Source organism: Caretta caretta, chromosome 1, assembly GCF_965140235.1.
Source record: "Caretta caretta isolate rCarCar2 chromosome 1, rCarCar1.hap1, whole genome shotgun sequence".
NCBI lineage: Eukaryota > Metazoa > Chordata > Testudines > Cheloniidae > Caretta > Caretta caretta.
This window is the reverse complement of record NC_134206.1, coordinates 5,469,364-5,480,425: the sequence shown is the minus strand read 5'-3', so window position 1 is coordinate 5,480,425 and position 11,062 is coordinate 5,469,364. Positions and strand designations below refer to the sequence as shown.

The 11,062-nt window shown below is 48.4% G+C and overlaps 1 protein-coding gene and 3 non-coding genes across 4 annotated transcripts; all 4 read right to left on the bottom strand.

Moving 5' to 3' along the window:
* Positions 1-5,037: 5,037 nt before the first annotated feature.
* On the bottom strand, positions 5,038-10,272 carry RPS11 (ribosomal protein S11). Its single transcript, XM_048849418.2, has 5 exons — positions 10,142-10,272; positions 9,680-9,811; positions 9,061-9,136; positions 7,477-7,606; positions 5,038-5,209 (listed from the first exon to the last, which is right to left on the bottom strand). Exons 1-5 carry the CDS (start codon positions 10,154-10,156, stop codon positions 5,086-5,088), a joined length of 477 nt encoding a protein of 158 aa, XP_048705375.1. The 5' UTR covers positions 10,157-10,272; the 3' UTR covers positions 5,038-5,085.
* LOC125630751 (small nucleolar RNA SNORD35) lies at positions 6,553-6,647 on the bottom strand. Its single transcript, XR_007354789.1, has one exon. It is a non-coding gene; the product is annotated as a small nucleolar RNA SNORD35 (small nucleolar RNA).
* On the bottom strand, positions 8,555-8,645 carry LOC125630752 (small nucleolar RNA SNORD35). The gene has a single exon (XR_007354790.1). It is a non-coding gene; the product is annotated as a small nucleolar RNA SNORD35 (small nucleolar RNA).
* Positions 9,308-9,401, bottom strand: LOC125630753 (small nucleolar RNA SNORD35). Its single transcript, XR_007354791.2, has one exon. It is a non-coding gene; the product is annotated as a small nucleolar RNA SNORD35 (small nucleolar RNA).
* Positions 10,273-11,062: the final 790 nt, after the last annotated feature.

Genomic DNA, 11,062 nt, shown 5'->3' with positions numbered 1-11,062 from the left:
GATGGTCTCCTACCGGGATTAGGAGAATATGCAGTTGCCTACCTTGACGATGTGGCCATATTTTCGGATTCCTGGGCAAAACACCTGGAACATCTACAAAAAGTCCTTGAGCGCATAAGGGAAGCAGGACTAACTGTTAAGGCTAAGAAGTGTCAAATAGGCCTCAGAGTGACTTACCCTGGACACCAGGTGGGTCAAGGAACTATCAGCCCCTTACAGGCCAAAGTGGATGCTATCCAAAAGTGGCCTGTCCCAAAGTCAAAGAAACAGGTTCAATCCTTCTTAGGCTTGGCCAATTATTAGACGATTTGTACCGCAATACAGCCAAACCGCTGCCCCAGACAGATCTAACCAAAAAGAAACAGCCAAATGCCGTTCAGTGGACCGAAAAGTGTCAGAAGGTCTTTAACCAGCTTAAAGCTACACTCATGTCTGACCCTGTACTAAGGGCCCCAGACTTTGACAAACCGTTCCTAGTAACCACAGATGTGTCCGAGCGTGGTGTGGGAGCAGTTTTAATGCAGAAAGGACCTGATCAAGAATTCCACCCTGTAGTGTTTCTCAGCAAAAAACTGTCTGAGAGGGAAAGCAACTGGTCAGTCACTGAAAAAGAATGTTACGCCATTGTCTACGTTCTGGAAAAGCTACACCCATATGTTTGGGGACGGCGTTTCCACCTGCAAACTGACCATAGTGCGCTACAGTGGCTTCTTACCGCCACGGGAAATAAGAAAAAACTTCTTTGGTGGAGTTTAGCTCTCCAAGATTTTCATTTTGACATCCAACACATCTCAGGAGCTTCTAACAAAGTGGCTGATGCACTCTCCCGTGAAAGTTTCCCAGAATCAACTGGTTAAAATCATCCTTGAGATGTAGAAAATATTGTTAGTCTTTATGTACTTGGTAGTATATTTAGAGGTGCATGTGTCTCATTAACTGTTTTTCCTAGAGCTCCAGGAAGAAATCCCAGCCAGCATTTCACCCTAGCTGAGATTTGGGGAGCGAGTCATAAATATAAAGGGAAGGGTAAGCCCCTTTAAAATCCCTCCTGGCCAGATGAAAAATCCTCTCACCTGAAAGGATTAAGAAGCTAAAGGTAACCTCCCTGGCACCTGACCAAAATGACCAATGAGGAGACAAGATACTTTCAAAAGCTGGGAGGAGGGAGAGAAACAAAGGGTCCGTGTCTGTCTGCATGCTGCTTTTGTCGGAGACAGAACAGGAATGGAGTCTTAGAACTTTTAGTAAGTAATCTAGCTAGGTATGCGTTAGATTATGATTTCTTGAAATGGCTGAGAAAAGAACTGTGCTGAATAGAATGACTATTCCTGTCTGTGTACTTTTTTGTAACTTAAGGTTTTGCCTAGAGGGATTCTCTATGTTTTGAATCTAATTACCCTGTAAGGTATCTACCATCCTGATTTGACAGAGGTGATTCCTTTACCTCTATTAAAAGTCTTCTTTTAAGAAAACTGAATGCTTTTTCATTGTTCTCAGATCCAAGGGTTTGGGTCTGTGGTCACCTATGCAAATTGGTGAGAATTTTTACCAAACCTTCCCCAGGAAGTGGGGTGCAAGGGTTGGGAGGATTTCTGGGGGGGAGACGTGTCCAAACTACGCTTCCCAGTAAACCCAGTTAAAGTTTGGTGGTGGCAGTGGAAATCCAGGGGCAAAGGATAAAATTAAGTTGTACCTTAGGGAAGTTTTAACCTAAGCTGGTGAAAGTAAGCTTAGGAGGTTTTCATGCAGGTCCCCACATCTGTACCCTAGAGTTCAGAGTGGGGAAGGAACCTTGACACCTTCCAACCCTGATATTCTATGAGTCTAAGATTCATTTTCATAAACCCACATGGATGGGCGTTAGTTACATTACCATCCTTTATATCTTTGTTAACTGAGTCCCATATCAGCCATCCTATTGTTTTCCCAATATTAATGTTAGGTCTCTAATTATTCAGGTGTGGCTTTTGGTCACACCAGTTCAGCCAGTTTACAGAAGCTATGCTGAGCTGCTGGGCTCTTAGGCACCCAGGAATAGCTTTGCTTGCTGATGGGAGAGACCTTTGCCTGCAGCAGCACTGACTGGATGCAGCCCAAGGCCAGCACATTGAGTACGCAGACACAGGGCTTCAGCCCAGCCAAAATCCCCTCACTGCGAAAACATCCAGAGCACTAGTACTGTTGGGCACTCCCTCTTTCACCTGCGCCGGCCTTCAGGCCCACAACAGTCAGACAGCCATCTGGTCTTCTGTGATTACCAGGCTTAGAGATTTATCCTAGTTGTGAGCTCAACTGTGTAAACTAAACATTCTTAATATGTCATAATAACCTCGAACAATAAACTCATGGAAAAAAGGTGCAAAAGGGACTTAATTTAAACAAAAAGGCTTCCTGATATAACTCAAGGCATATGTTAAGATCGTGCTTTGTAAACAAAAGTGGGAGACTGGAAATCAATATAGCAAAACTGATTCAGAAATTAGACCTACTTGGTGAACAAAAGGATGAGTGGATGGGCTATTCCACCCACAATCACTCCCCTTCGGAGTCCCTACAAAAAAACGACAAAAGGGAGTTTGAGAGGATAGACACAGGGTTACATTAACACCCTTCACTCTTTGGGCCCATATCGTCCCTCAGTTTAAAGTAATATAACAGTGTGACGGCAAAATCTTTCCCTTTTCTCCTCCCAGTTTACACTCCTCCTCCCTCAGGCTGTCTGACCCAGTGTTCTGCATGTGACAGAAGCCCAACCACCCTTTCTCTACCTTTTGAGAGACAGTTTCTACTACCGGGCTCTTTCCCAGCATGGCACACAATTCCCATAGTCCCTCTGGAAACTACAGACTACAAGTGCATGAGTTCCATGCTGACCCAGGGCAAGGGTGATGCAGGGGCCCAGGCCTGCTTTAAATAGGTAGCAAGCGCCTCTTCTAGAGCTTGCACACCCCTGGGCATGTCCCACCCAGACAAAGGGCTAGAAAGGCCATGGCACAGAGCTCTCTGTGACCCACCTGAGCTCTCCAACCCAGTTCAGCGCTGTTAGGCATGCAGCCCAAACCACGTTCAGCTTCACCTGGTGCAGCAACAATCCCCCCTCAGAAGGTCCTGTAGCAAACTCTTTGTAATTATGTATTCTGGCTGCTGCAAGGCTTCTGGCCACCCAGGGAAGGAAAACGGGACAGTTAGGCTATGTCTACATGACCGCGGTAAGTCATCCTACGCTACACAAGTCCAGCTACATGACCAACAGAGCTGGAGTCGATGTACCTTAGGTCGAATTACTGCAGGGTCTACTCCGTGGGAGGTCGACCAGAGAAAATCTCCCTTGACTTACCTTACTCTTCTCCTCTGGGGGCAGAGTACAGGGGTCCACTGCAGAGCAATCTGCAGTCGCTTTGGTGGGTCTTTACTCAACCTGCTAACTCGACCGCTAGTCTCAAAGACACAACACTGAGAATCACAGCACCTAGCAAAACCACAGGAACACCGAACCCCAAAGCCAAGTTAGGCTCCTTATGCAATTCCCAAAGCTAGCCCAGGCAGGGAGAAATTAAGCTAGCCCAGGGAAGACAACAGGGGTATGTGCTAGACCCCACATCTCTCAGAGACAGACACCTAAGTCCAGGGATACTCCTGTTTTGCAAGCCACCAATGGGAACTTCGTGGCTGGAGTAAGGTGGTTGACACCTAAGCTACCTTTTAAGGAAACAAGTTATATACCTGCCTCACTCCACAGGACATGGTGAGGAGTGAGTGTGGTGCCCACCTTGTAACTTTCAGGCCAGGCAGAGCATCCAGCTGGGATGAGAGAACTAGGTTTAATTCCCCCCTCAGCTTGATGGGGAAAAAGTGCTCCCCCACCACTGAGATATAGGATGTTTGATGTAGGGCTCACTCATCTCTTGCTGAAGCTGCTCCACTACGGACAGAGCAGGGGGACTAGAGGCAGGGTCTCCCCACCACTTGACTTTAGGCACCCACTAAGTAAATATTTATCCAGAGCAAAACCATTATTAGGCTAGAGAGAGCAAGAGAAGCAATGACTAACCCTAATGTGGGCAACATGAATCCAGTCTAGCCTTTCATTGAAGGATGAAATTTTATACAAAGTTTAATCTACAGCCATTGGCTAGCAGCATTCCAATTTTTGGCATGGATATGTAGGAACTGGGGAAGTGACCTTGTAGCATCAATATACAGTAGAACCTCAATTAAAAACACCACACCTCCTTAAGAACCAGAAGGAGGTAGTCATACAACAACAAAAGACCAAAAAACCAACCAAATACAGTACAGTGTTAAAAAAAAGATTTGACAAGGCAAGGAACTGTTTGTGCTTGTTTCATTTAAATTAATTTTGTTAAAAGCAGAATTTTTCTTCTGCATAGTGAAGTTTCAAAGCTGTATTAAGTCAACGTTCAGTTGTAAGCTTTTGAAAGAACCACCATAAAGTTTTGTTCCGAGTTACAAATATTTCAGTTATGAACAACCTCCATTCTCAAGGTGTTTTAACTGATGTTTTACTGTACCTAAAGCACACCCTTTTTTTTTTTTTAAAGAAAAACCTGTTTTTTGATATTTGAAATTTTGGTCTTATTCAGACTTTCACAGAAGACTATGAAAGTCTTGAACTAGCAGGGCTAGGACAGGAAGAAGTGAAGCCTGATTGAAAAAGGAAGTGAATACACTTAAAGGCAAACACATCTGGGAGAAGAGTTTCACTAAAAATGGAACCCCACCTCTGAAATCTCACTAGATTGTTCAGCTGGTTGGTACCATGGAGCAAGCAAAGATTTGTAGGTGGAAAGAGGAGTCCTACAGGGAAGCCAAAAACCCATTCATACCTTCTTTGTAGATAAGCATGCAAAGCCCTCCTCCCCACCTTTTTTTGAGCACTTAGAAGTAAGATGGCCCAAGTAGCACTCCTGGAGATACCCTAGGACCTGGAGCAAGACCACTATATCCTTTTCTAGAGTCCTGCAGTCTCATGCCCCTTAGATTGCCATCCCTGCTCATTTCAGATCACAAACTGAACAGGTTTTTACAAAAGTTTTATTCAGCCTGATCATCCATTTGTCGCCTTTAAAACTTCTGGAACTGCTTCTTGGTGCCAGCAGCCTTTGTGACCTTGAGGACGTTGAACCGGACTGTCTTGCTGAGGGGACGGCATTCCCCCACAGTCACAATATCCCCAATCTGGACATCCCTGGAAAAAAGCACAGCTGCTTTTAGATAGCTAAACAGCAGATTCTTTGCCACCAGAAATTTGTTCCTACAGCACAAATGTGCCAGCCCAGCACTGAAGAGACTAAAGGCAAGTGAGCAAGACAACACTGAGAAACAGATTTCATGAAGACACCTTCTGCTGTTATTTAAGTGCCAAACAGGTGGCATTTCAGTAAGTGAGAGGTCCTCCATCCACCTCTAAACAAGGTCCTTCTAACCTTTGGTTTTGGCATGTGTGAAGCAAGCTCCAATATGTAAGACAGATAGCACACAAAGTTCCCACAGGAGACGATCAATCAAAATTAAAAACAAGTACTTGAGGACCCATTGCCCAGGCAAAGACTAGGTGTTTCCCTTGCAATCTTCATCTAGATATTTGGAAAAAGCTTCTTGCTTGGTTCTCAGGCACCTGAATTTGGACTGAAATGCTAATCAAGGACCTCCCAGAGACAAGATGATCAGAGTGGTGTTAAGCTACAGGACCCCCTCTCCCTACTCTCAGTACTTTTATCTTCACATCATTTGAAAGATTCCCTATATTCTGCTCTATAGAATCATAGAATATCAGGGTTGGAAGGGACCTCAGGAGGTCATCTAGTCCAACCCCCTGCTCAAAGCAGGACCAATCCCCAATTTTTGGCCCAGATCCCTAAATGGCCCCCTCAAGGATTGAACTCACAACCCTGGGTTTAGCAGGCCAATGCTCAAACCACTGAGAAGTACCTTTCTTCTAAGGATCTGAAAGAGCTTTATAAATACTTATTTCAGAGTAACAGCTGTGTTAGTCTGTATTCGCAAAAAGAAAAGGAGTACTTGTGGCACCTTAGAGACTAACCAATTTATTTGAGCATGAGCTTTTGTGAGCTACAGCTCACTTCATCGGATGCATCCGATGAAGTGAGCTGTAGCTCACGAAAGCTCATGCTCAAATAAATTGGTTAGTCTCTAAGGTGCCACAAGTACTCCTTTTCTTTTTATAAATACTTATGAAACTTTACAATCTTCAGGGAGGTAGGCAAGTAATGCTTGGTTACCGAGGGATAAATAAAGATTAGAGATGAAGTGACTTACTCAAGATCACAGAGTAAGTCAGACAGCACCAAGAATAGGGATTCAGTCTTTACTCTAAGTTCCCTGTCGTAAGTACTGCAAGAAGGCTTCCTCCCAGGAAAACTCAAAATCTTTGACATTTACTAACTGGACACAAGTCACATGCAGACAGCTCACTTTATAAACTTCCCTACACATACAGGTTTGACAGTTTGCCAGAAAGTACCTGCACATAGAAGCATTTGCTACTAGGGGCAGCCAGACCAGAACATGTTTTATGGTTCAGCATTGCCAGACTGGCATTTTCAGCAGTCCCCCTTCATCACAGGGGGCTCTGCAGACCATCGTGAGTTTAGACATCACCACCACCAAACAGGCTCTAGGTCAGGAGTGGCAAATGCACAGTGCATGTAGTTTTACAGTGTTGCCTCACTTCATTTACGTTTCTAGACAGAAGTGCAGTCACCAACTACAATTCTGGGTCTCTCACACTCCCCCTTTGATCGGAACAGCTTTCTGTTTGGGCCGAGATTGAGCATAGTATAGCTCTTGCAGCACAGCTCAACTTCGAAGCACAGGCATGCTTTAACCTTAACACCACACTAGCAAGACAGGTGAGCGATTTCTATTTTACATATAGGAAAATGGAGGTAGAAGATAACCAGCTTGCCCGTGGTCACAGTCTCTATCAGAATGGATTAATACAAATAACCTGACTCCTCATCTTGAGCCCATCATTGCACTCTGGGGTCTGTAGTCTCCAGGGCTTCTATCTGGGTTAGTGAATGGCACAGGCCTGGTCTACGCTAGCGGGGGAGGAGGATCAATCTAACTTCACTATGTTATGTGAACAACATAGCTGAAGTCGACCTACTTAGATCTACTCACCATCTTCACTGCGGTGAGCCTACTGCTGGCACTCCCCCGTCGACTCCGCCTGCACCTGTCGCTAAGGTGGAGTAACGGAGTTGACGGAAGCGCGCTCCGGGGTCGATTTATCGCATCTAGACTCAACAAGATAAATCGACCCCCGCTGGATCAATCGCTGCCCGCCGATCCGGCGGGTAGTATAGACACCAACAGATGGACTATGTAATGACCTATGTAGAGCCATCAGGGTTCAGATTAGTGGTGCTGTGTACCTCCCTTCAAATCACTGCTAGACAGTGTAGCCCCCAGAACTACTCCTGCGCTCACCTGAAGCAGGGGGAGAGATGTACAGACATATTCTTGTGGCGTTTCTCGAAACGGTTGTACTTGCGGATATAGTGTAAATAATCCCTGCGGATGACGATGGTACGCTGCATCTTCATCTTGGTAACCACACCTGCAGGAATAAGGGGGGTGGAGCAGGGAAGAATGTAAAGCACTCTTAGTTGTGGTGTTTGGTCTACAAAGTTATTCTGGTCATGTTTTTTGTTTTTTTTTATTTAAAACCAACACAGCTTTGCTGGTATCAGCCCTAGTGCAGACACGTACCACTCTAATTGTGCTTCTGCCAGTATACTTTTGCTGGTTCAGAGAACTGATATAATTGCATCCACACTAGAAGGGCTTTGCAAGTTTAGATACACCAGCATAAGTACAATGGCAAAAGCCTCCTAGTATAGATAAGGCCAGAGACTTCCCAAAAGAAGCTCCGGTCTGGAGAGTAACACTCAGGTAATATAGACTCAGGCAGGAGACCGTCAAGGTTATGTAGCAAATTTTCCTATTATGCTACCCTGTAACTCTTACCAATGGTTTATAGTAAAATAAATCCAATACAATATAGTGCACTTACATAACTCCTTACAAAGCTTAAACCACCAACCTTGATTGTACAGACTGGAGACAGAGGAAGAGACTTGTCCCCTACCTTTCCCTGGAATGTTCAATAGGACCCTATACTTGGAGCTGTTGATTACCTACCCCACTGCTTTACCCATCCTCCTTCACGCATTAACAAAGGCACTACATTCCCCTCTATCCTACCCCGTATTACATTCAGAAGATGGCAGCTAATTAGTTATTCCTAATACTTGGTAAGGATTGGTTAGCTCTCTGAAATCCACTGTAGATTAGAAATGGATTACTCAGAATTTAAGCTTCAAAGGATGGTATCAGATAATTTGGGGCAACATTAGCAAGTCTGTAGCCTCTGCATGCATTTTTCAACAGCAACATGCCCCCTGAAGTTGATGTTCTCCTCACTATTGGGTCAATCAAAACAGTTCTATTTCAGTGTAAGGGGCTTCTCCTAAGAAGGGTACTGCCACTGTCTCCTGGGTCCTTTCGCCAGGCATCAGCAAAGCCATTTGGCAGTGTCGTCAGAGTCCCTTCACCATGAGACTTGGAAGACCATCGTGAGAATAGCATCATTTGCAGCTCAGGACCATAGCAGCAGTGAAAAGAGGAGATAGTAATTATTTCTGGTAGGGAGCGTACAAACCCAAAGGAGGCATTTATTGTCTTGGGATCTGAAATCCTAAAGAGTGGGCTGCACATTAAAGGCAAGAAATGGCTACCACCTTTAACAATAGCCCCATATGCTGGGGTCTCTAGTTCCAGCAGGCTCAGACACAAGGACATCTGCAACGTGCTCTAGTCTATGCAAGTTCCAAACAATCCTGTTTTCCATTAATAAGCTCATATGCCTACATTTTGTTTAACTGATGGATCCAGATTCAAAACAGCTCTACTCACGCATTCCCCACAGGGTGTTCACGTAACCAAAAGGTTTTGAAATTTATCCGAAGTAATAATTCTACTCACAGAACAGAAGCGTTTCTTAGGCCTTACCTGACAGGATACGACCACGAATAGAGACATTACCAGTGAACGGGCATTTCTTGTCAATGTAAGTGCCCTCAATGGCCTGAAAACAGAGAAATCTGACATCAGTGCTCTGGAGCTAAAAAGTTAGTGAGTGCTGCAAAAATCTACCAGCAATGAAAACTTGTTGCACCCCAGGTGGTGAATCTGGGTGCTACAAGAGGACTGGTACTGCAAGTCTGAGGCACATTGCCTCCTTTATTCCTGTCTGTATGAACTGACATCAGCAAGGCCACTCGGCAACTATCCTCAAAGCCCCTTCACCTGTGGGACTTGGAAGACCATCGTGAGAAAAAACATCACATGTCAGCATGGAAAAGAAACTGCTTTTCATAACCTCCTGGGTTATTCCCTGGCTGTTAACCTGCTACTGGGACAGAAATATTCTGGCCATCGACAGTCTGAATTTATTATCTCTATCCTACTGGATTTTAGTCTCCTAACCCAAGCGTAGTACTATCTCCAGACTAACCCTTCAGCCTCCGCGGGGAGAACAAGTGAAGGAGTCACCCCCAAGGAACAGCAAGCCAAAGCCAGGGCCGGCCGCGGGGGGCTCACGCCTATGCACCCACAAGGGCACTGTTACCTCCTTGGGGGTCTTGAAGCCCAGGCCGATGTTCCTGTAGTAGCGGGGCAGCTTCTCCTTGCCCCCCTCCCCCAGCAGCACGCGCTTCTTGTTCTGGAAGATGGTGGGCTGCTTCTGGTAGGCCCGCTCCGTCTGCGCGGGGGCGGCCGAAGGAAAGCCGCGTTAGGGCGAGGGCAGCGGGAGACGCGGCGCGGGCCGGCCACGTCCCCAGGGCTCCGCGTGGGGCAGCCCCCTCCCCCCCCAGCCCCCCTCCCCTCCCCCCCCAGCCCAGCCCAGCCCCCTCCCCCGCTCCCTCCCGCCCCCCCCCGAGTCCCGGCGCGGGCCGCGTCCCCGCCTCAGCCCCGGGCCGGGCCGAGCCGCCCCCCTGCGGCCCCGGCGGCGGCTGCGTGTCCCCCGAGCCGGCCCGCGCCGCCCGCGCCGCGCCAGACCCCAGCAGGCCCCGCCTCGGAGCGGAGCCCTGACCTGCGTGTCCGCCATCTTGCACGGCGCGAGGCAAAAGAGGCCGCAAGTACGGCACGGGGCCGCTTATCCGCCGCCGCGCCGGAAGTGACCTCACTACGCAGCGCTCCGCCGGAGCAGGGGGCGGTGCTGATTCAGAAAGGGAGTCCGGTTCTCACCCCGCCCCCCGGAATGTGCGCGGGCCGCCCCTCAGCAGCCATCGCTCTGTGGGGATAGCCCTCTCCCCACCCCCGGCAGCCATCGCTCTGTGGGGATAGCCCTCTCCCAGCTCCTAGCAGCCATCGCTCTGTGGGGATAGCCCTCTCCCCACCCCCGGCAGCCATCGCTCTGTGGGGCTAGCCCTCTCCCCACCCCCGGCAGCCATCGCTCTGTGGGGATAGCCCTCTCCCCACCCCCGGCAGCCATCGCTCTGTGGGGATAGCCCTCTCCCCGCCTCCGGCAGCCATTGCTCTGTGGGGATAGCCCTCTCCCCACCCCCGGCAGCCATCGCTCTGTGGGGATATCCCTCTCCCAGCTCCTAGCAGCCATCGCTCTGTGGGGATAGCCCTCTCCCAGCTCCTAGCAGCCATCGGTCTGTGGGGATAGCCCTCTCCCCACCTCCGGCAGCCATTGCTCTGTGGGGATAGCCCACTCCCAGTTCCTAGCTGCCATCGCTTTGTGGGGATAGCCCTTCCCCACCCCCGGCAGCTATTGCTCTGTGGGGATTGCCCTCTCCGCACCCTTCAGCCGCCATTTCTTTGTGGGGATAGCCCATTCCCCACCGCCCAGCAGCCATCGCTCTGTGGGGCTAGCCCTCTCCCCGCCCCCGGCAGCCATCGCTCTGTGGGGCTAGCCCTCTCCCCGCCCCCGGCAGCCATCGCTCTGTGGGGATAGCCCTCTCCCCACCCTCCAAGCAGCCATCGCTCCATCGCTCTGTGGGGCTAG